The 19739-nt window shown below is 43.7% G+C and overlaps 1 protein-coding gene across 12 annotated transcripts in view; it reads left to right on the forward strand.

Moving 5' to 3' along the window:
- LOC125172019 (phospholipid-transporting ATPase IB) overlaps positions 1 to 19739 on the forward strand; it is a 647472-nt gene that overhangs the window by 140885 nt on the left and 486848 nt on the right. For all 12 annotated transcript variants that reach the window (XM_047869466.1, XM_047869485.1, XM_047869458.1 and 9 more), the window contains 5 exons: positions 11242 to 11341; positions 11806 to 11904; positions 12922 to 12967; positions 13616 to 13656; positions 18620 to 18693. In XM_047869466.1, coding sequence (XP_047725422.1) covers positions 11242 to 11341; positions 11806 to 11904; positions 12922 to 12967; positions 13616 to 13656; positions 18620 to 18693 — 360 coding nt within the window. The remainder of the gene's footprint in view (positions 1 to 11241; positions 11342 to 11805; positions 11905 to 12921; positions 12968 to 13615; positions 13657 to 18619; positions 18694 to 19739) is intronic.

Here is a 19739-nt window from a genome sequence, read left to right on the forward strand (position 1 = left end):
ATCTTTCTCAGGTAAACTGGCTGTTGTGTGGATGTATTGTAAAATGATCATCTTAGAACTTTCTTGATGTTTTGTTGAGTTGAATTCCCTATTTTTTTTGATAGTGTGTTAGTGTGTTGTTTTATTTATTGATTAATCCCTAATATTGTTAAGCCCATTTTGCAGTAAACAGTTTCCTAAGAAAGCTTACATGAAAGGTAAATTTGAGTGTCTGATAGTTTGGCTAGGTATAGAAATCTAAAGTGTTGCTCTAGCTGAATTTATGTTAAATTCAATGTGATATTTTTTCTCCTTTATAAATAAGTTATTTTTACAGTCTTGTGTTTTTAATAAAAGGATATTTGGTATTCTATAATTTCAGATTTTTGAATAGGTCTCTCGTTTTGGGTACTTAGTGAAGCCTTTCAATCCAAAACTTTATATCTTAGAATTCTGAGTAATTTTCTTGTATATTTTTTTTTAAAAATGTTCTCTTTGTCTTACTTTTGTAGAGGTTATAATGGTTGGATATTGAGTCTCACGCCAGTGCTCTTAGGTCTCTAATTTTCATCTTTTTTTCTATTTTTTGATATATATTCACTTTTATATTTCACTTCTATGATTGGATTATCTTAGGCTATCATGCTTGTAATTCCTAATAACTCTTTCATTCTGTTACATTTAAAAAGTAGCGTCTTACCCTGGTTTTAGATGAATGTGCTCTCTTCTTACAACTCTGAGGATGTTAGCATTTTAAAAAGTACTCTTCGGGTGCCTGGGTGGCTCAGTCAGGTAAGCGTCTGACTCTATTTCAGCTCAGGTCATGATCTCATGGTTCATGAGTGCGAGCCCCGCGTGGGGTTCTGTGCTGACAGTGCAGAGCGTGCGTGGGATTCTCTTTCTCTCTTTGCTCCTCCCCTGCTTGCTCTCTCTCTCTCTCTCAAAAAATAAACCAAAAAAAAAAAAAAAAGTATTCTTCTTAAAGTTTGCCGCATTGTGTTTCCTCAGATCTTTTTCTCTTTTCATCTTTGAATGTCTTTTTCATAATTTCAACTTTCTACACATACTTGGTAATCTTCCAAAAAGCATAGACAACTGAGTGGTGCTTTATGAGCATGGGTCAGATAGCAAGCTCTGCTTTAGGAAGGACTTTGAAACATTGAGTATATGGAGGATTTTTTTTCTCTTCCTGTGAGGTTTCAGTGTTTGCCTAGGGCATGATCTTTAGCTCTCCAGCCATGGGTATAGGGGTCTAGCTGTGTGACGTTTCTGTGCCACCAGAAGCAGGGGCCTTCCAAGAAAGGAACAGTGCTGCTTTTCTTAAGCCTTTGCTTTTAGCCCTTTATAATTTTATCTCCTGAAGTTTCTCCAGATTCTTAACCCTGATCTCCTGGCTTGGCTCCTCAGAGTAGAGACTTTAACTGTTTCCCCTTGCTTTTCCCCCTTGCCTCCGTTCTTTTTCCATTGTTGGTGTCTCCACCTCCTGAACCTCTCTAGTGTTTTGTAGGCTAACACCCCTCTCTCCCTGTCCACAGGCCCCTCTGACACACTGGGGTGTGCCTGTCTCTGTCCTGCCTGATAAGTAATGGTGATGGTTCATTTTATGTATATGCCATGGAGTGCCCAGATGTATATGCCATGGAGTGCCCAGTGCCTGCATGGAGTGCAGGTTCTGCGTGTTTCTGTGAGGGTGATTTTGGATTATATTAACATTTGGATCATACAGTAAAGCAGATTACCCTCCCCAGTGTGGGTGGGCTTCATCCAATCAGTTGAAGGTCTAAATCGAGCCATAAGGCTGAGTAAGCGGGAGCCCCTCCTGCCTGACAGCCTTTGAACTGGGACAGCGTCTTTTTTTTTTTTCCTGCCTTCAGACTGGAGTTCCACTACTGGACGTCCAGCTTGCTGACCGTGGGTCTTGGGACTTGTCAGAATCTATAATCATGTGAACAATTTATAATCTCTCTCTCTCTCTCTCTCTCTCTCTCTCCATATACCTCCTGTTGGTTCTGTTTCTCTGGAGAATCCTGACTAATGCAGTGACCCTCTTGCTAGAACTGAATTATGACTCTCTCAAAAATGGACTGACTTACCTTCTCAGAAAATAGTTCTCAAAGTAGAACCTGTTCTTCTGTCTCAGCCCAGGGCCTTTCCCCAAGCAGTGTTGCTCTCTGGAGGTGTTCCCTTGCTGCGGCTCCTAGAGGCACGTGCCCAGCTTTCTCGCCAAAAGCAGACAGGAGTCTATTTTAGGAAGGAAAAAAAAAAATCTCCCCTGCTGATGATTCCATTTCTCATTTTGAAAAACACGGTTGTATATTTTTACATTCCTTTCTAATTTATGGTGCCTGGGTGGATGAGGATGATAAATGTGTGTGTCCATTTAACAGTTGTGAGTCAGAAACCAGGTCCTTAACATTTTTTTTAATGTTTATTTTTGAGAGACATAGAGCACGAGTTGGGGAGGGGCAGAGAGAGAAGGAGACACAGAATCTGAAGCAGGCTCCAGGCTCCGAGCTGTCAGCACAGAGCCCGACGCAGGGCTCGAACCCACCAACCGTGAGATCATGACCTGAGCCGAAGTCGGATGCTCCACCGACTGAGCCACCCAGGTGCCCCGAAACCAGGTCCTTTTTGGATTGAGCCTTTATGTGTGGGGCTTTAATAAAATGCTATGTTCCTCGTGTCTCTGTGAAGTTTCAGGTAGGCAACTACACGGGTGTGTGCACTTTGTGAAAAGTTGAGCTGTATACATGGTTCCTCGTGCATACCAGAAAGTGCAGAAGACCTAGCAGAAAAGCTTGTGTTAAACTTAAACATTTGAATGAAGGTTTGCAGTTACGTGTGAGTCACAAAAACGATACCGCTCGCCTTGGGTTTTGATATCCGTAAACTTCTTGGACTCTACAAGCACACAGGACTGACAGATTTTGCTTTATTATCCAGACCTTGGTGAACTTTCTGTGCATTCCACACTAGTGAACCCTGCGTACTCCTCACCACACCTCCTGCTGATTTTCCTGTTTATCCGTGGCTAGGATCCCACGTAGACCCGGCTCATCTTTGGAGTTCTCTGCCTACTTGGGAAGTGACCTCTTTTGACTAGTTTTAACCTCCTCCTGGAGCGAGCGATACCCCTGCTTCCAAGGAGCCTGTGCAGGCTTTAGGTGCTTCTGCTTTGATGACTCTGTTTCAGAGTCCTGTCACACCTTGTTTGACTTGTAGTATGTCAGCCCCCAGAGCAGCCTTAAATATCTCTTTTGATTGGGTTTATTTCCCCGGGTTTGGAAAGAACATCGTGAATTCTGAGTGCAGGGCCAAAGGTAGAATTACATGCAACAGACTTTGACCTGTTTTGCTGGTCCTGGGGCGGCAGTAGGATTGGGCTTCGTTTGTGACTCCTGTACCTGTTGGTGTCGAGGTCAGGTATTTTCATGATATTTGGTGTTTCTTTTTATTCAAGGTAGAATCTCCTTGGAGACGGTCCTTTTCGCTTTGCTTTGAATGAGAGTCTCCCAGCTTCCCTTCCTTTGATTTGATCTCAAAGTTCGCAGGTTTTCAGGTAAAGCAATTGAACCAAACCTACTTCTCAGTGATGCTACATCTGGAGATAGTAGCTATAAGCAACCGGTGTCTTGCATTTGGAACTGCGTATCTCCGAGTTGTCCATGGGCGAAGATTTGCCTGGCAGCGTGCTTTGTGCTCAAAATGTTGTTGTGTCTCCGTTCTCTTCTCCCCTGGCCACATTTTCATCGAAGTATTGAAATAAACGCTTTGTGCCCAGAGGCATTTATTGAATGATGCATTATGTGTTACAGAAAAGAACATGCTAAGAAGGTCTATGTCAGCCGTCATAAATTGCTATGAAGAAGTGTGTTACTTATACCACTGGCCCAGGTCCAATTACTACATTCTGGGGACAGGCTATGAGATAAGGCAGTATCTTGCACTTTTTCCCCAGCTATGGAAGAAGAAACAGGAAGAGTGTTGAAAATAGAGATTTTCAAAAGTGTTGAAAATAGTGTTCTCATATGAGCTTTGCAACTGGTGGAATTGTAATAGTTCAGGAAGATGACGTGAACGTTTTTAGTGAAGTGGTCCTAGCCCTGTTTATCGGCAGGGATTTCTATACTGGAGAGGATTTCCTGAACATAATTTGTGGGGGGGGGTGTTGGTTGGCAAAGCATCAGGAGTCCATGCTAGATGGGGAAGGCCATAGGCTTTGCTGTCCATTGGTCCATCCTTTTGGCTGTGTGTATACCTAAGGGGGATTTACTGCTCCCATTTCAAAGTTGAGTGTTAAGCTAGTTTAATTTCTGGGTTTCTGGAGGCTCGTTTTAGGGGGAAGTTACACTTGGATTAGTTACCGCGTTTTAGATTTGCCTTTAGAGACCAGTTGTCAATTTTGGTGTTTCTCACAGCCAGAAAATCCTAACTCAAGCGTCATGTCTGGGTTTTCTTTTTTTTTTTTTTTAACGTTTATTTATTTTTGAGACAGAGACAGAGCATGAACGGGGGAGGGTCAGACGAGAGGGAGACACAGAATCTGAAACAGGCTCCAGGCTCTGAGCTGTCAGCACAGAGCCCGACGCAGGGGCTTGAACTCCCGGACCTCGAGATCATGACCTGAGCTGAAGTCAGCCGCTTAACCGACTGAGCCACCCAGGCGCCCCATGTCTGGGTTTTTTGTGCTGAGTTCAGGCGATGAGACTTCTGGAATGCTTTGTGATGTGTGGCCGGCGTAGCCCCAGACCCACGTGTTTGCCAGGCCCTGTTTCCTGTAGGGGTTGTTTCCCATACTCTCCAGGTGCTAAGAGTGCCCAAGGGGAGCATGCCCCCCCCCCCCCCGACACGTGACCCCTGCTGAGCCAGGTTTCCCCAGGGGAGGGGGTTTGCAGGTTGCTGCAGTTGTCAGCTCTTGTCTTCTTGGAATCCAGAGACCTCAGGTTCTCGAGATGAAAAGGCCGGTGTCTGACTCAAGTGGTCTCTCCGTACTTCTGCGCCTGGTTCCGCCCACGTTGGCCCTTCCCTGCCTCTCCCACGGAAGGAACCACGGGAGGGCTCACACTCCCCGCTTTGCCCTTGCTGTTCCCTGCTTCTGTGGCGCTCTTCCCTGGTGTGCCCATGTGGATGTTTCTGCTGCTTCACCTCCCTCAGGGCTTAGCACAGCCTTCACCTTCTTGGTGAAACATGTGCTGATCTTGCCGTTGAGGATCAAGCCCCTTTCCCCAGGCCCCGCTCGTGTACCTCTGTGTCCCTCTTCCCCGATTGATTTTCCTCCACGGTGTTTATCACATCTAGTCTGTCCTGTTTTGTTTTCAAGCTCCTTTTTCCTCTAGAATGTAATTCCCATGAGGGTATGCAGTTTTGACCAGTCGGTTCCCTGTGGTGCCTGACACAGTGCTAGTACCCGGATGGGGCTCAGTGAATATCCGTGGAAGGAAGGTCGGATGGATGTTTGACGAGCCCCTGGTCATTGCTCACGTCGCCCAATTTTGGAAGACGCTGCTCTAACATGTTTAGAGGGAATCTGAGTGAACCACAGGAAATGCCTGTTTTCTCCTGGTCACTTCTCCCCATTCCCCAGGCTCTACGATGTGCTAACTACCTAGGGTGCTTGGAGCTAGTGCGCGTCCTTGCCGTGAACAGCCATGTCCACAGGCGTGCTGATGTGTGGTTTGAGTGGGCATCTTTTGGGGCCCACTCGTTCACCTGGGTGAACAGACGCTTCTGTTGGGAACCTCCTTAATTGGCCCGTTTCACCCTGTGTATGGTTCTTAACCCTGGTATGGGGACCGGATGGTAGATGTCTCTCCTCCTTGTTAGGTGTTGTAGTGTTCACCTGGACTGACTTCAAAAAGGAGACTTGAGCAAAGCTACCTGTTCAAGGGTGGTTGCCGGTCAGGGTATGGTCCTTGGACCAGCACCGTTGACCTCACTGGGAACTTGTTGGCAATGCAGAATCACAGGCCCACTCTAGACCTACCGAGTCAGAACGTGCATGTATTGGTTAGTTTTACGTGCAACTTGATCCGGCCGTGGTGCCCAGGTGTTTGGTCAAACATTATTGTAGATGTTTCTGTGAAGGTGTTTTTGAATGAGATTAGCATTTAAATTGGTAGACTGTGAATACAGATGATCCTCTACTTTGGGTGGCCTCATGCAGTTAGTGGAAAGCCTGAACAGAACGAAGTCCGCCTTTCCTGGACGAGAAGGAATTCCGCCATCAGACAGCCATCAGACGTGAAAGAGCACGTTAGATCTTCCCCTGGGTCTCCGGTCGGCTGGTCCACCCTGCAGGCTTTGGACTTGTCAAGCCTCCACAATTGGGCGAGTTCCTTAACATCTCTCTTTCCCTGTCTCTGTGTATACACTTCTGTTGCTTCTGTTTCTCTGGAGAACCCCAACGAATCCATTTTAACAAGGTCCCCCAGCAATTTATATGCATCTTTAAGTTGGGGAGGCACTACCCTAAACTCTGCTGGTGGAAGGATTTTGAGGTGCTTGCCTTTAGCGGGTTGTAGTTGTGTGTCTCTAAATCTGTGCCAGGACACATCAGGGTTGTCTGTCAAGACGATTGTTTTCAGACTACGCAGTAGCCATCTCTTAGACCCATGTCGGTTTCTCTGAATTACTGATTACACTCATTCTGTTTCAGTATGAAAATATCTTAGACTCACTTTTCTAGTCTGACTAGAATAAAAGTTAGTATGTTTTCCTCCCACATCTTACCTTTGGTTTTCTCACATAAATGGGATCTCTGTCTACTCCAAATCTTTACGGCATTTCAGAGACAGGCGGGTCCTCTTACGCACACTTAGTATCTTACTGAACTGGGAAACGTTCACGCGTAGACAGGGTCGTGTACCGTCAGTGTGAGTGTGTCTGTTCCATACAGATGGAATCTGGGGTTTATAGTCACACTACTTTATAAGATGCTTTTTCGTCTTCAAGTATATGAATTTTCCTGTTTTCTTTATGATAAACGTTGTTTGCTTTGTTTCAGTGGTCAGTACACCATAAAGGAATACGTGATGTTCCGTTTGAATTTGTCCTCTAAACTGTAGTTAAGAGAACTTTATACCAGAACTTTTTACGACATGTACCGTCGTGTACGTGAACTTGATATATTTTCCCTACTCTTTAATGAGCTTGATTGCAGCTAGTTTGTTCTGTCTGGCAAAATTTTACAGTGACGTCTTATACCCCAACGGGCTACATAAATGAATGGGGGCTCCATGCAAACGTATTTTCTAGCTAGTTCAGTGATATCCCTTCAAGTGTCAGAATCTTTAAGTTTGAACGGTCTTAGAAGTGGTTTTCATGTAATTGTCTATATGTATATTTAATACTGTAAGCAGACGAAGGCTAAAAATAATTCTCTGAGGATGACTCCAGTGTGTATTGTGAAACACAAGGCTGATGTACCATGGGGATGATCTTTTCTGAGACAGTAGCAGTAAATGGTACATGGGACAGTTTCCTGTTTCCTCAAGTGACCTTAAGACGCTATATTTTTTTGAGTTGCCTGGTTTTATTGTTGTTGGGACTTATAGCAGTATATATGCCCCTAGTGTTCTGTCTCCTGAGGCATTTGCTCTTCTATTTTGGTGTTTCTGATTTGTTGTGTATTTGTGTGTTGTGTTGTTCTGCTGGATAATCTTGCTATCATATATTTCAGGTAAGAGTTGGCTCAGATAGAACTACCCCACGATCCAGCAGTTGCACTGTTAGGTATTACTCAAAGGATACAAAAATACAGATTCAAAGGGGTATATGCACCCCGATGTTCATAGCAGCATTATCAACAATAGCCAAACTATGGAGAGAGCCTAAATGTCCATCGACTGATGAATAGATAAAGCAGATGGGGTATATATGTATACACACACACACACACACACACACACACACACACACACACCATGGAATATAACTCAGCCATCAAAAAGAACGAAATCTTGCCATTTGTGATGACGTGGATAGAGCTAGAATGTATTAATGCGAAGTAAAATAAGTCAGAGAAAGACAAATATGATTTTGCTCCTAGGTGGAATTTAAGAAACAGATGAACATATAAGAAGGGCGGGGGGATAAAGAGAAGAAAGGGAAACAAACCACAAAAGATTCTTCATGATGGAGAACAGACAGGGTTGATGGAGGGAGGTGGGTAGGAGATGGGCTAGATTGGTGATGGGTATTATGGAGGGCACTTGTTGTGATGAGCACTGGCTGTTATATAAGTGATGAATCACTGAGTTTTCTACTTCTGAAACCAACATTGCACTGTATATCCCCTAACTTAAAGTTTAAATTAAATATTTTTTTTTTAATTTTTTTTTTCAACGTTTATTTATTTTTGCGACAGAGAGAGACAGAGCATGAACGGGGGAGGGGCAGACAGAGAGGGAGACACAGAATCGGAAACAGGCTCCAGGCTCTGAGCCATCAGCCCAGAGCCTGACGCGGGGCTCGAACTCCCGGACCGCGAGATCGTGACCTGGCTGAAGTCGGACGCTTAACCGACTGCGCCACCCAGGCGCCCCTAAATTAAATATTTAAAAAAGACAATAAACAAAAAGAGTTGGCTCAGAATTAGGTCTTCAGAAGGCAAAGTAGGAGTCAAGCGGGTACTTCTTATTGGTAAGCCTTTGAGCAGCCAAAGGAAATCTGGTTCACTTGGCCCCTTCAGCTTCTCACTTTATGCCTTTGGATTATTTCATTGTTCATTGATTATCTGCTATGTAGTGGGAACATATGAAGTTGAAGTAAGCATCTTAATGTTCCCAGAATCTATTTTGGGGATGGATAAATATAATACAAAGCAAAGCAGAGACCATATAATGTAGGGACAAACACCATCCTGTGGGCTTGGAGGAAAAAGAGTCTGTGATTTGACCAAATTTAATGGCATATGTAAGTTTGAGGGCATAAGATGGGAAGGGCAGTTTAGTTATGGAGAGACCATTTGGGTGAGAGAGGATGTCCCAGGTGGAAACAAAAATGGGAACATCTACAGATTCAACACAATATTTATTGAGATCTAGTGGCATTTTTTACAGAAGTGGAAAAAACACTGCTAAAATGATATGGAACCACAAAAGACCCTAAATAGCCAAGGAAATTCTGAGAAGGAAGAATACAGTGAGAGGCATTACACTTCCTAAGTTAACGCTATACTCTAAAGCCATAGTCATCACGACAGTATGGTCTTGGTATAAAAACAGACAAATGGATCAACAGAACTGAATCAAGAGCCCACAAATAAACCCGAGTATATATGGTCCACTGATACTTGGAGAGGGAGCCAAGAATTCTCAAGGGAGAAGAGACCATCTTTTCAATAAGGTGCTGGGATAATTGGATACTCGCATGTCAAAGAATGAAACTAGACCCCCATCTTACACCACTTACAAAAATTAACTTGAAGTAAAGACTTAAGCGTAAGACCGCAAGCCATGAAACTCTTGCAGGAGAACATAGAAACAAGCTTGTTGGCGTGGGTTTTGGTGATGATTTTTTGGATGTGACCCCTGAAACCCAAGCAACAAAATAAAAAACAAGTGGGACTACCTCCAAGTCAAAAGCTTCTGCCCAGCCAAAGAAACCATCAATAAAGTGAAAAGAGAATCTGTGGAATGGGGAAAATGCATTTGCAAACCAAGTATCTGATAAGGGGCTAGTATATAATATATATAAAAGACTCCTACAACTCGATGGAAAGAAATGTCAGTTAAAAAATGGGCAAAGGACCTGAGTAGACACTTCTCCAAAGAAGATAGACGAAAAGCCAATAGGCACATGAAAAGATGCTCAGCATCGCTAGTCATTAGAGAAATACAAATTAAAACCATAAGCACCTGTCACGTTACACGTATTTGGATAGCCAGCCTCAAAAAAAGATAACAAATGCTGGCATAGATGTGGAGATGTAAACTGGTGCAGCCACTAGGGGAAACAGTATGGCGTTTCCTCACAAAATTAAATATAACTACCCTATGACCCATCAGTTCAACTTTGGGGAATATATCCAAAGGAAATGAAAACACTAAACCTAAAAAGATAGAGGTGGAGATATGTTCATAGCAGCACTGTTTACACTAGTCAAGACATGGAAACAGCCTGTCTGTTGATGGGTGAATGGATGAAGAAGTTGTGGTATATACATAAAGTGGAATATTACTCAGCCACAGAAAATGAGGGAGCCCTACCATTTGAGATGTGGATAGACCCCGAAGGCACGTGAAGTAAGTGAAGTAAATCAGAAAAAGAGGACATACTGCATGATCTCACACGTAGAATCTAAAGAATCCAAACCCAAACTCCTAGAAAAAGATGAAACCATGTAATTACCAGAAGTGGAGGGTGGGAGGAAGGAAATTGGATAAGGTGGCCAAAAGTTACAAACTTCCAGTTAGGAGATAAACAAGTACAAGGAATGTAACGTACAACATGATGACGATAGCTACCACTGCTGTATGATAGATCTGAAAGTTAAAGTTCGCTTGTGCCCATATGAGAAGACGGGTGTTGGCTGAACCTGTTGTGATAACCACTTCACGATAGATGTAAATCAGAGCATCATGCTGTGCACCTTAAGTTATACAGTGATGCATATCAATTATTTCTTAGTAAAACTGGAAAACAGTTCCAAGCAAGCGTGAGTAAAGGATGTGATAGGAATGGAGATTTTTCAGGTGTGGTTGACCAAAAATAAAGCCCCCACCTGTGGTAGGTATCCAGAGGGATACCTTCCTGGTACCCAGGGCATACTTTATGGAATTAACTTGCTGCATTGAATCGATGGCTTTCTATTAAGAACTATCATGCATCACAAATCATGGCGTAATAATTCTACCCCATTTTGTGAATTTCCCAAGGTATTTCTATCTACTTCAGTGTTCGTATCTTCGGTATTTGGAATGTGTACCTCTTTCTGTTTTGCGATCCTTGAGACATGTCTTCCTTTAACTAATATTCTTGATGTGCTTACTATAGCTCCCAGAAGGTGGACAAATTTCCCTGCTCACACCGTGTGAATAGTAAATATGTCTAAACTTGAAAACAAAGATCCCATTGGAAGATTTTCTTGTCAGGCGTGTCCTTTTACAAGATTTCGTAAAGGGCCAGCATGGCAATTTTCTTGTCCTGAAGTTTGAAATACTTTATTTTTAAAACCACTTGTAAAATTCTTGAAACTTCATCTTCTTGCTTTTTAGAACTTAGGTTTGTAACCGACGCTATCATTTTTCTTTGTCCTTTCAGTACGGCCAAGTACAGCGTGTTGACGTTTCTACCTCGATTCTTGTATGAGCAGATTAGAAGAGCTGCTAACGCCTTCTTCCTCTTCATTGCCTTATTACAGGTAATGTTTTTAAAAAAAGTTACCTAAAATTCATAATGCTAACTACATGCAAAATGAGACTTTGCTCAAAGGTCACGTAACTGAAAAAGTGTCATGATGCTTGGATGTAATTTGTCCCCTTATCCAATCATTGTTTCCATGAAGAAACATGATCTTTGCACAAAGGGAGACTTATCTAGATATTGCTGGGAGGACAGTGGCAGTTACTAAAAAGACACCTTGAAAAATGGCCCTCGGGTGATACTTTTAACCCCCTTTCTGTTCTAAACACATAACAATGTTGGATAAAATTCTTAAAATACGTAAAACATGTACTTAGTTTTTAAAATGTAATCATTTTGGTTTAACAAGTGGAACAGAACTTCAAAGAGTGGTGAGTGTCCTATTTTCTTTTACATGGAGAGGATTTTCATTTAAAAATCTTAATTTTGTCAGCTTCCCTCTTTTGGTCTCTTGTCTTACAGCAAATTCCAGATGTATCTCCAACAGGAAGATACACCACCCTGGTGCCATTGATCATTATTTTAACAATCGCAGGCATCAAAGAGATTGTAGAAGATTTTGTAAGTTTTTGCTTTCATACAATAAAAATGTTGTATAAGTTATATAGCTTATAACTTATCTGTTGCTTTGGGTTTTTTGTTGAAGACAGGAAACTGGTCGATAGCTTAACTAGCCTGTCAAGGCCCACGATGTTGTTTTTGGGGAGGGAATGTGGACACACAGTGTCTTAAATCCAACGGCACAGAAGTAGTTCGAAACTCTATTTTCTAATGTTAGCTCTGAGGTCCCTCTTTGATTTTCATCACTAATGTTCCTTGTGTCCTGCTTTAGAGCTTGTTAATTTGGGTAGTGAAAGGATTATATTGCTGCCTTCTATTGCAACATTGGGCTGGCTGTGGCTGAGGACTTTTATGAGTCTTTCCCTCATATTAATCTCCGTGTATTTCCAAGTTCATTGGCTACAGCCGTATTCATGCTTTCTCCCCTTTTCTCTCTCCACCTGTGGTCTTGTCTGCATAGTCTTTCTCTTCCTCTCCACTCCTCACTCCCTCAACCCATTTCTCTCTCTCTCTCTCACTCTCTCTCCCTTCCTCCCACCCCCACCCCCCGCAGTGTCTGTGGCTCTCCCCTTCTCACACACACATACACTCACACACACATGTACATTTTTCTGGGAATCGGGAAACAAATGAATGGAATACAAATCAGAGGAAACGTACTTTGTGCCTGAAGTACTTTACCAATAAAATGAATTCGGTTGTTGTTGGGTTTATCATCCTGAGTAATTTTTTAGTCGAGCCTAAAACAAACAAGGAGTGAGAAGTTTCATACTTCAGAGTGCTCGCTCCTTGTTGGAGCCAAAAGGTCATGGTTTACACCTGCATCCAAATTTGCTACATTGATCTACTGAATTCAAGCGACGCTGGGTCACAAACCACCGAGCTGAATTTTATAGCATTAATGTTGCTGCCAGTCGGTTTCCTTGTGTCCTGTTTCTTTCCTGATCTATTGTTTGTTGTTTCAATTATTCATTTGGAACTTTTGAATCTAAGAACGTTCTTTCTTTCTTGTAACAGAAGCGGCATAAGGCAGACAATGCAGTTAACAAAAAGAAAACGATAGGTAAGACCCCAGGCTGAGTCACTTTTTCCACTGGAAAACCTAAGACCTGCATTTAAGGCATTTTAAATTAGTAGCTAATGGTACCGAGATAAGTCGAGGGAAGTGATCTATCAAACATTTTCAAGAGCAAAATTGCAAACCAGTCCAACAAAAGTGAGTCCTGGCTCTTAAGATTTGAACAGAATTGGTGTATTTTCAAAAAGGTGGTAATTTTCAGGAGCTAGACATATTTTATGTCCAAGAATTCACCTCCTTGATTTGTAATTGCGTCCTACCTCTCTCTTTTACTCTATTGATTTCTAGAACATTAGATCTGTGTGTGTGTGTGTGTGTGTGTGTGTGTGTGTGTGTGTGTGTGTGTGTTTAAATCTCGTAACAACAGGGTGATATTTTTCTCCTGGGATAAACAGGACAAGATTTAACTTCTGTGCACATATCTATACTTATGTGTACGCATTAACCTACATATGGGACACAGATTTGGGCTCCATTTTGGGGAGTGGTGTGGTATACCTTTACGTCTAACGATATGATCATGTTGGAAGTAACAAGTGGAATTGTACAAGGAGCCTTTTAGATTTTGGAAAGCTGGTTTTATTTTGATTATCACCGATGTTGATTGAAACATTTTTTTTTTTTCTTTTTCAGTGTTAAGGAATGGTATGTGGCATACCGTTATGTGGAAAGAGGTAAAAACGGATTTTAAAGATATGCCGGAAAGTACTGGCTTGGGGACTTAGAATTAATTGCTAATATTGATTGCAGTAGATAAAGTTCAGGTTAAGACATCAGTCCTTTCCAATGTAAGTTTTTACATTGTGGAGTTTCCCACGAGGTTTACTTAGAACTGCTCCTTGTTGGCTCTGTTCCCTGCCGTCTTCTGGAAAGTACCCACGGTGTCAGTTCAGTTGTGAAATTCGTTGCTCCCGATGGATATTTCTAGAATATCAAAGCAGTCTCTAGCTTCTAACTCCAATCCAAGAGACCTTCTCCCTGGTCTCTGTTCTCCTAACCTAAAACCAGTTTTTTAAAGATTTTCTAACTTCGGAGAGTCTCGCTTCTGACATCTTTGGTGGGAAGAGTTTTGGGTGTAAGATTGACTGTAGAACATAAATAGACGGAGTGGGGGTTGGAGACCAGTCTTGTTTCAGTCCTGAAGTTGGGTGGCACGCCCCGAGTCTTAACTTGACGATACTGACAAGGTTTGCCTCCGTGTCCCTGGAAACCTGAGGTTGGGAGGGTTTGGGGCTGGTGAGCGTTTCTTGGCAGTTCATGGTGATGAACAGAAAACCTAGAAGAAATACGCTGTCCCATCTGGGTATCTTGCACCTGATAAAATTAGCTTTTGAAGTGAGCCTCTGTTTTACCTGGACCATCTTAGTGGTCATAAGATACTTTTGGGGGTGACTCTCATGACTTCAGAATTTGAAGCTGATTAACATGATTTCAAAAGGAAACTGCATTTTAGAGGGCTAACTTAACGATAGTTTCTCCTGTTACACATTTAATAAGCAGTGGTTAAAAATGCCTCTAGGGGCGCCTGGTGGGCTCAGTCCGTTAAGCAGCAGACTTGGCTCAGGTCATGACCTCACGGTTTGTGGGTTCGAGCCCCGCGTCGGGCTCTGTGCTGACGGCTCGGAGCCTGGAGCCTGCTTCGGATTCTGTGTCTCCCTCCCTCTCTCTCTCTCTCTGCCCCTCCTCAACTCGTACTCTCTCTCTCTCTCTCAAAACTGAATAAACATTTAAAAAACACTTTTTTAAAAAAATGCCTCTAGAATTTTTTACTTTGCAAAATGTCTGTGATATAGTGCCTACAGCCTTCAGTTTAGTTTTTTTTTTTTTATTTTGTTCCAAGACCTATTAAGTCCCTTTATAGTGTTTTGTGATAACACTTTAACCTTGGTAGCAATCTAGAAATCCTGTATTGCAAATACTAATCGACCTCCCTCTTACTTGGAAGTAAGTGGTTTGAAATTCTTGACTTCACAGGTTAGAAATGTCCCCAGTGCTGTGGGGGGGGGGGGGCGGTTCAAGGATTTCCACTGACTTAGGAATGGCCTCTGTTTCTCTAAGATTCCTGTTGCCCGCCCCTGCCTCTTCCCCTGCCCCAGATAGCCATGGACAGTGATCTGGATTTGGGATGTTTACTCGAAACAGTAGAAAATGGAGTGATGATCTCTGAATTCCGGGTCCAGGAGGGGATGGCCCCACTGACCCCTAAAGCTTGCTACTGTTTCCCACACACACATTTGAAGTTAGAAAAAAAACCCAAACCAAATAACTCTTCTATGCTTTGCCACATACATTTTTTAGTTTCGTTTAAAACACTTGTGCTTGTTTAAATGGAGCTCTTAGCATGTACTAGAGACGGTGTTAGGCTCTGGGGAATGCAAAAAACAGTACAGCATGGCCCCTGCCCTTGAGAAACTGCCTACAGTGGTTCTCAGCCTTGGTGTGGGGCATCCCAGCTGCCCTAACGCTGACTGCTGCCCGGGATGAAGTCTTAAGAAAATGTCTGATTCTGAATTTCCACAGGGCCCTCGAATTTGCATTTGTAATAAGTTCTCAGGTGAGGCCACTGCGGCGGGTCCAGACTCCTGCCCCAGCACCCCCACGGGTAGTGGGAGCGGCAGGCAGCTGAATAGAATGCAGTGCACGTACTGAGCTCCGTGTAGGGGTGGGCTTGTGGAACATACGGGAGGGACTACTAGTCCAGCAGTTCAGAGGAGCAGAGGCTTCTCTCACGGGATGCGCTGGTGTTCTTGCGAAGGATGAACGGGAGGTAACTGTTTGGAGAGGGAAATGCTCTTCAGGACAGACGGAGGTGGGTGGGCGGGAAAGGCGGGCACATCTACACGGTGGCTCAGAGCAAGGTTGAGAATAGGGGAGAAGACAGGGGAAGCTATCTTTAAGCTTCCCAGAGCCATAAAACTCCCACCTGGAACGGTAAAGCCGGAGTCGGCAAGTCCTCGGGCTGTAGCTGAATAGTGAAAGCTCTTCTGTGCCTCTCGAGAGCTTTGGTTGACTTGAGGAGACCTTTGAGCTTGTCCTTCAAAAATCAGAGACTTGAGAAACCCCCTGAGGCTAGAGTGGATTCAGGGGTTCAGAGGGGGGGGCTCTGTCTCGCCTTAAGAATTCTCATTCTGGGTAGCGTCACACGCGCAGGAGCCAACCAGGCATAGGAACACCAGATAGAAAACCATTTTCAAGCACATTTCCAGCGAAGTCGTTTTTCATGCACATCAAACTTCTTAGTACTTTGTCAGTGGGCTACAAATGCCTCTGTATGGAAATAACTAAGATGGGGGGGGGGAGCCCTAATTCCCCTGTTCTCCCACCGGGGTCACAAAAATGCCACTGCCTTTTTCTTATGAAAACATGACCAGGTTTCCTTTCTCATTTTTAACTAAATGCTTCTTCTGATTTTTTTTTCTATGCAGTTAAACTCTTCACATAACATGCGTTTACATTTTAAACCATTTTCAATTTTCATAAGCATTCCTTGCCTTTGAACCGATGGTTGTCGCGTTAGCCCTATAGCCTCTGTTCTTTGATATTCTTTTTTTTTTTTTAATTTTTTTTTTTACATTTATTTTTGAGAAACAGAGTGAGACAAAGCGTGAGCCGGGGAGGGGCAGAGAGAGAAGGAGACACAGAATCCAAAGCAGGCTCCAGGCTCTGAGCTGTCAGCACAGGGCCCAATGCGGAGCTCAAACCCGTGAACCATGAGATCATGACCTGAGCCAAAGTCGGACGCTCAACCAACTGAGCCACCCAGGCGCCCCTGATATTCTTTATTATGGAATACGGGGTATACTTCTGTGCCTGCCCTTTGCCGATAGGTTGATATACAGTGGTTCTGGAATTTAACTTTTACCACCATTCCCTATATTGAGCACGGTTCCTTACTTCACATGCTTTGGTGAGTGATACAGAGCACTGGCAGGACACCTGTTTAGCAGACCTTCCTTCTCCTACTAGAAAGTTAGATACAGGCACCTGCCAGTGGCATTCTCCCAGCCTGAAAGATCCAGCACTCTTTCATAAGCATCACTTTCATAATTACTCCGTTTGAAGTTCCTGATTTCCGAGAGAACAGAAATGTGTGTTAGGACACGAAGCAAGACCTAGTGCCCATTTTGAGTTTTGAATTTGTTAATGTGTGCCGAGAGCGGCCTTTATTCCCGTGCTGTCAGAGAATCGTGGCATCTCTGACTCTGACACTCCCAGTGTTCTTTTGGTGTCACTCCTGCTGGTAGAGACTAGCGCTCAGCACATGCCTGTTCCATGCCGAATGCTTGTATGTACATCCTTAGTCATTGCATCAGCCCTCCCAGGTTAAGTGTTGGTCTTTCCCCAGTTAAAAAAAAAAAAATTATTTATTTTTGAGAGAGAGCGAGAGAGTGAGCAGGGGAGGGGCAGAGAGAGGGAGACACAGAATCCAAAGCAGGGTCCAGACTCTGAGCTATCAGCCCAGAGCCTGACGCCGGGCTCGAACTCACAGACCGCAAGACCATGACCTGAGCTGTGGTCGGACGCTTAACCGACTGAGCCGCTCAGGCGCCCCGAGGTCTTTCCCCATTTTGTAAGTGAACACGCTGGGGCTCGGAGAGGTGAAGGGCTTGCCAAGATTGTCTAGTGTCTGTGAATCTCAGATTTGAACCTAGGTCGGCCTGACTTGAAAGCCCAGACTCTACCTACCTGGCTGCTTCTGTGACGTTATTTAAAGGATTTCCAAACCGTTGGCCATGGTGTTCACGGTTGGCAGATTAGGGCCTCTTTTCCTTACCTTGGGGTCTTCTGTCCAGGGGAGTCTGTTTCCTAAAATGGTCTCTGACTTTGACTATGACTTTGTTTTTGTTTGTTTGTTTGTTTTTGGCAAGTGAGGCTATACAAATCTTCCCCGTTGTATGTGGTATGTTTCCAGGGGACCTTTCAGGTGCCCTGTTCGTGGGTGAATTTAGTATTGCCTTTGCAGTCAGACCACGGGCCAGTTGCACGGTTTTGAATCTGGGGTCTAATGCTCATTGGCTGCTGTGTGATGTTGATCGTGTGATTCCTCTTTGAGCCTCAGTTTCCCTGTTTGTTAAATGGAGAAAATCTGTGTTAACTCAATTGCTCCTTAAAATAACCCCATGAAATATGTGCTGTGAACCCCATGATATACACAGATGCACACGGAGTTTACATCGCTTGCTCGGAGTCATATAGGGACAGTGAGGAGTCCAGCCGGGGGATTTGAGCCCGGCCTTCAGGCTGGTTCTGGAGCTGTGCTCAGCCCCCCCCCCCCCCCCCCACTACTATGTATAGCTGTGGGATTGTTGTAGAGTTCAGGGGTGGAATTTGCACCTGGATGGAATCATCATGAGAAAAGGAGACCTTGATAGTTGTTCTGACTCATGTGTTTCCTTACTCTCCCTTTCTGTTTTTGTTTTGTTTTTCTTTTTCATTCAGCATCCACTGCAGAGAGGCCCTATTACCATTTGTAGTGAAAGACTTTGCTTCCGTTCTTGTCAAGGAACATAATTTGGGCTTGTATCTTGAATTACAGGGCATAATTATATAGTAATGTTTTCTTCAAATATTTAACCACCTTAGTCACTGTTTGTGCTTGCCTTTCATGCTCCTCTGACCCTGTCCCTGGTTTTCTAGGTGGCGGTGGGAGACATTGTGAAGGTCGTCAATGGGCAGTATCTTCCAGCAGACATGGTCCTGCTATCCTCCAGGTCAGCTGTGCTAATGGGCACGTTTTTTGAAATAAACGTTACGAACAATAAAGCATCAAATGGTGACTGCGGGAATCACAAGGCACCTTTTTGCTTCCACCCTCCAAGGCACCAGCCCCTCTCTCTCTCTCTCTCTCTCTCTCTGGCCTGTTCTTCTGTGACTCGTCATTTGCCTCTTTTTTTTTTTTTTTTGTTTTTTTTGTTTTTCCTGCCTTGATTCTGTTTTGTTTCTCCTATTCATTCCCGTGTACTTCTGCAAAACTCTTCTATGTTTATTGGTTCATTTTAGTCTCCTAGCTATTGTGGGCTATTTGTCATTCACCGGAAACATTCCAGAGCAGGGGAGTGATTCCTTCATGGTACCCAGCTTGCAGCATCTCTGAGACCTGAGAACCAGTCTCCTGGTGGGTCCAGCCAGGAGTCTTCCCGTGGAACCTAGGGTCTCCTTTACTAGCTGCTCAGAGATCTGGGCCGTTTTTGCAGCATAGACACGATCTGCAGATAGATCTGTTGCCCCTCTGTTTCTCCACGTTTTGTCCCCCTTTCCACCCAAATGCCATTGCCACATTCTCCATGTAGTTTCGTGCTGGAAAGGTATCACCAATCCCTACGTGACCTGAATCATGGACCGTGTAGTCCTTGACTTCTCCTTGGCTTAATACATAAAAGTGAATATCAAAGAAAGGATGCTAAAATTAGGATATGAGTAAACTTCTGTTCATGAGTTCAAGATTAAATTATATGATGAGACTAAAACTTCCTGTATTTATGTACTGTGGGGAGTCCTAGATACTCACACCGTTTGCATTTTCTCTGACTACAGACAGTGCTGCTTTTATTGGATCTGATTGCATGTTGGATTTTAAGCCTTAGCATGAATTGTCTTGCTCGAGCTAAAAGGTGTGACAATAGAGTCCTAGGCCTATAGAGGAGGAAAAATACCACATAAGGCAGGATTCACGTTTGTCCCTCTTGATTAGTAATGGCAGAAATAGTGAAATGTGGATCATTTGACACTTTGGGCTGTGAATTTTCACCGTAACCCT

The sequence above is a fragment of the Prionailurus viverrinus genome, chromosome A1 (genome assembly GCF_022837055.1).
Source record: "Prionailurus viverrinus isolate Anna chromosome A1, UM_Priviv_1.0, whole genome shotgun sequence".
NCBI lineage: Eukaryota > Metazoa > Chordata > Mammalia > Carnivora > Felidae > Prionailurus > Prionailurus viverrinus.